Below are 4,892 nucleotides of genomic sequence, written 5' to 3' on the forward strand. Positions count from 1 at the left end.
TATATATATCTCAATTGGGAATTCCACTTCGTAGTTTAGTTTTATCTAAAGAGTATCACTTGAGTTCTTTTTACTACCTGAACTCAGGTGAAGAGTAGCATGGTGGAGTATCTCGATTCTCACCTCCACTCCGATGAGCCCTTGGGAGGTCGGTCTGTTTTCTCAATGGCATTTGGGTTTTCCTGAGATCCCCCATAGACTGGATTTCCTTGTCAATGATATTCTTTTTCGAACCTTCAAAAATCAATGCTTACCGTCTTCTTTGATGATTTCTTACGTTCAGGTTCAGACGGTAACTTTAATTCCAGGAGATGGCATCGGCCCCGAAATTTCAGCTGCAGTTATGAAGATTTTTGACGCTGCCAAAGTACGTGGGCTTGACACACACCTTCGACGATAACTCGTAGGAACGTTTTCTCGCCCGTCCGAGTCTGTGAACTCTTAGGGTGACCTGCGCACGTTCGCATGGGGTCGGAAAGGCCTGTGCTTAATCCTCACAGTCTTGAACAGTGGTGTCCCCTGCTGTCGACTGGCAATGGTGTCCGCCACCGCACTGCCGTCAGTCTCGAGGAAAGCAGTGCCACAGCATTCGTGGGTTTGGGGCCTCCCAGACCTGCTCAGTCACCTCTCTGCCTCGCTCTGCCTTCTGCCGAAGAGGAGAATACAACTGATATTTCAAAATACTGTATAGGCGATGCTGAAAGATTTTTTTTTTTTAAGTTTCTGATGTGGTATTATCATTCCAACGGCCTAGCCCTCGATGCATGTAGATATTTTTAAATCCTCTTGACTTGGGAATTTCGGAGACTTAGACTTTGTTTGATCTGATGCTTTATTATCGCTATTTATAGCTGCCAGGTGATATAACGCGTAAGATTAAATCGGGTTGTTATGGCGCTGACAGGTATAGGTCGAAGAACAAAACTTATTTATCTAAACTATACGTAGATTGTTTTTCCTACGTGAGTTTCTTATGGAAACTCCTGCAGAAGAAATGACGGGATCCGGTCGCTCCTGAGCCGTGAGCACCCTGGGGACGAGGACCACGTCAACCTGCCCTGTTCCTAGTGCACGTTCAGCGTGCCGGCTGCCACGTGGGTGGACAGAAAGGATGACACGGTGGTTTATTCACATTCACATTCTATACAACTCACCCGTTTAAAACGCACCGCTCAATAGTTTTTGTACATTCACAGAGCTGTGCAGCTGTCACCATGGTCTAATTTTAGAGTGTTTTCATCACCCAGAAGAAACCTCATACTCATCGGCAGTCCCTCCCTGTTCCCCCTGCGGCTCTCGCCCCGCCCCACACCAGCCCCAGGGACCCCCCCGACCTGCTCCCTGCCCCGTAGGTCTGCCCGCTCCGGGCGTTTCACATGAAGTCTCATGATGTGCGGTCCTCTATGGCCGGTTCCTTTTGCTTAGCGCGATGCCTTCATCCGTGAGTCGCGCTATGGAAGGTTCCTGGGAGCTCCATTTCCCCTCCCGATGATGCCCTAATTATAGCCTTGTTAAGAGCTGTGATGAAAGGAGTGGGCAGGTGGAAGCTAGGAGTCTGAGCAGACAGGGACTGGGCACGCTAGACAACGACACCTGCTGGGCGCCAGTCACGTTCGGGCTTTGCAGCTCACTGTGCTCTGGTGTGGCATCTAGGCGCCCATCCAGTGGGAGGAGCGGAACGTCACCGCCATTCAAGGGCCCGGAGGGAAGTGGATGATCCCTGCAGAGGCCAAGGAGTCCATGGACAAGAACAAGATGGGCCTCAAAGGTACTCTGAAGTGGCCGTGACGGCACCGCGGGTCTCCACTGCCAGTGCTAGACTTTTGAAAGTTATGCATTTAAGCTGAATAAGGCCAGCCTTCTACGGAGCAGCTCACCCATAGTGAGATGCTTTGTTTTTCGTGTGGGGACGTATTTTCCCCAGTGAAAACATTCAGTATTATTGGCCAATGTCGAATGAAAGTTCATAGCTATCTTCATCTAGATTTATCTTTTGCATAATTTTTACATTTTATTGGAATCAGTACATACTTAAGGTCACGGTTCAGAATAGTGGCGTGTGACAGGTTTAGATTCTTGCCCTCTTCCTTGCCCTCTGCTGGCCGGGCAGCCAGCCACGACGGGCTGGTTCACCGTGCGGAGAGCATCAGACTCAGAAACAGCACCTGTCTGTCCTTTCAGGTGACTCCTGCCCTGCGGCGCAGGTGTCCCTGGGTCGTGAGGCACACGCGTTAGGTCACACCGCCACCTCACGCCCAGGGAAAGGGCCCTGGCACAGCTCTGATGGAGAAATGAGAGAGAATTTTCTAGTCAACACCGTGTGCTCGTGTTTACGGGAGGGGGGCCTCCTGCCATCTGTGTGATCTTCTTTATTACAGGCCCTTTAAAGACCCCAATAGCGGCTGGCCACCCATCCATGAATTTGTTGCTGCGTAAAACGTTCGACCTCTATGCAAATGTCCGGCCGTGTGTCTCGATCGAAGGCTATAAGACCCCTTACCACGACGTGGATATTGTCACCATCCGAGAGAACACGGAAGGGGAGTACAGTGGGATCGAGCACGTGGTATGTGCGTTCGGATCCGCTTTGTCCTTGGTCGGGCTGCTTCCTGTGCACTGGGCAGGCTTTTGGGTTCCCAGCTGGACACACCCCCAGAGGCGGTGCGCCTGGGCCTCTGTGAGGCGTGCGCGTCCGTCCCGGTCCCGGGTGTCCGGCCCGTGGTGCTCACGGGATGCGGGAGGAATGGGGCCTGGGCCTGGGGACACGCCCTTCGCTTGAACGTGGAAGCCGCGGTCACAGGCGCGTTCCATCGTGTGGCTCAGATTTCCTCGTCTGTGTGGTGGGCGTCCAGCACCTGCCTCATAGGGCTGGGCCAGCAGGAACCCCACTGACTCGCGCGCGCCACCGGCGCCGCCGTCCGGGGCCCACCCGTGGGCACGGCCTTTGCAGGGGGTGGGACCGCCTGTCTTCCAGATCGTGGACGGGGTCGTGCAGAGCATCAAGCTCATCACCGAGGAGGCGAGCAGGCGCATCGCCGAGTTCGCCTTCGAGTACGCCCGGAACAACCACCGGAGCAACGTCACCGCCGTGCACAAAGCCAACATCATGTGAGTCCCTGCGGGGCGACGGCAGGCTTTCCTTCCGCGCTCCGGCCTGCCCCCCGATTCCGGTGTCTAAAAGACACCGGGTCAGGTGCACCCGTCTTCGCGACGTCCCGCGTAACGGGCCTCGCCGCTCTGAGGGGCGCAGCTGGGGGTTCTGGTCCTGGGAGGCGGGACGGGCCCAGAAGGTCAGAGAAGGGAGCTGTGGGCCCCGGAGCCCCCGACTGGCCGGGCAGCCTTCTGAGTGGAATGGTGGGCGTGCTGGGGCGCTGCCACCACGGGGAACCTAGCGCTTTAGAGCCTCGTGGCCAGTCTGCTCAAGGCCATCCCCGAATGTCTAAAGAAACGGCTATCCTCGCCTAGGAAAAGCGCTGGACACGTAAAGTAGTAAAACCATTTATATAACTCAGTGAGTTAGCCTTTTAAAGCGACTTTGCCGTTTTCTTACTAATAGGTTATTTGGTAATTATTGCTGGATAACATGGCTGCCTAAAAAAACAATTTCGCTCTAATTGAAATCAGATACTCTGGCTTCTAGAACCGAAATTTCTTGAATTTACTTCTCCAATGCTTTTCTTTCTGCAAGTTTTTGCTTTCAACGATTTTTATTTGATTAAATACAGGCGGATGTCAGATGGGCTTTTTCTGCAAAAATGCAGGGAAGTTGCAGAAAACTGTAAAGACATTAAATTTAACGAGATGTACCTGGATACGGTGTGTTTGAACGTAAGTGTCGCCCCCGGCCGCCGGCTCCTTTCGGGCTGCGTGCCGTGTCCCTGCGCCCCTGACTGAACGCACGGACGCGTTTCTTGTAGATGGTCCAGGACCCGTCCCAGTTCGACGTGCTCGTTATGCCGAACTTGTATGGCGACATCCTGAGGTGAGGAATCTATACGTGTCTGAAAATAAATTGCAGTTTAAAAATCTCCGTCAAGGATTATAAAATAGCACGTGCTGTGAGGTATGAGTTCTCGCCGTTGAGGTGGCTGCAGTAGTCACCTGTGGGTGGGCCATTCCCTCATTTCTGTGTCCTGTCAGCTCTGGGCTATTGATCCCCGGTCGTTAGTTCCTTCGGATTTTTCAGATGTTGTACCGGTTGGTTGGGTAATTGAGTTCCTATGGCTAGGAAGGTGGGTGTTCGTTTTTTACAGACATTTTGGTAACCTTTGACATAATTTCAGACTAACAGAAAAGTAACATTTTCCCACACTCATCGTATTAGTCCCTCTCTCCTTTTTTCTACGCCCACACACACACAGACGACATTGGCCACACGGTGATTTTCCGAGTTCACTGTCTCTTCTGCATTCGTTAGTTGGCGTTCTGTAAGGACAAGCATTTTCTTGTCTCGTGTGTATCTGTTGTTCATTTGTACCCATTAGGACTCACAGTTTCCCTTTTATGCAGTGGTTATGTCTGTCACTATCATTCATATGATGCTCTGGTTGTCAGCCGGGGGGCGTCCCTGGGAGCCGTCATCAGCTTTCTGGCACAGTCCGATGCTCCAGGCTCATCCCGTATCTTCCAGTGTCTCCAAGGAGCACTGGTCCCTTTTTCTGGACGATGGTGTTTTACAGCTAAAGTCTGCGAGCTGGGTGACATGTTCTTTTTCAACCCAACACCCCTGACGTGCTTTCTGCCCCCAGTGACCTGTGTGCGGGACTGATTGGAGGTCTCGGCGTGACACCGAGCGGCAACATTGGCGCCAACGGGGTCGCGATCTTCGAGTCGGTGAGGTCCCTGCTGACGCCCGAGGCAGAATTTAAGTCAGGGAGGCCTGAGGACTGGGG

The 4,892-nt window shown here is 52.8% G+C and overlaps 1 protein-coding gene across 3 annotated transcripts in view; it reads left to right on the plus strand.

Moving 5' to 3' along the window:
- IDH3A (isocitrate dehydrogenase 3 (NAD(+)) alpha) overlaps window positions 1-4,892 on the plus strand; it is a 10,823-nt gene that overhangs the window by 3,756 nt on the left and 2,175 nt on the right. For all 3 annotated transcript variants that reach the window (XM_025050219.1, XM_006905330.3, XM_025050222.1), the window contains 7 exons: window positions 284-367; window positions 1,654-1,768; window positions 2,379-2,566; window positions 2,975-3,108; window positions 3,726-3,828; window positions 3,918-3,982; window positions 4,749-4,833. In XM_025050219.1, coding sequence (XP_024905987.1) covers window positions 284-367; window positions 1,654-1,768; window positions 2,379-2,566; window positions 2,975-3,108; window positions 3,726-3,828; window positions 3,918-3,982; window positions 4,749-4,833 — 774 coding nt within the window. The remainder of the gene's footprint in view (window positions 1-283; window positions 368-1,653; window positions 1,769-2,378; window positions 2,567-2,974; window positions 3,109-3,725; window positions 3,829-3,917; window positions 3,983-4,748; window positions 4,834-4,892) is intronic.

This window comes from Pteropus alecto, unplaced genomic scaffold (genome assembly GCF_000325575.1).
Source record: "Pteropus alecto unplaced genomic scaffold, ASM32557v1 scaffold60, whole genome shotgun sequence".
Taxonomy (NCBI): Eukaryota; Metazoa; Chordata; class Mammalia; order Chiroptera; family Pteropodidae; genus Pteropus; species Pteropus alecto.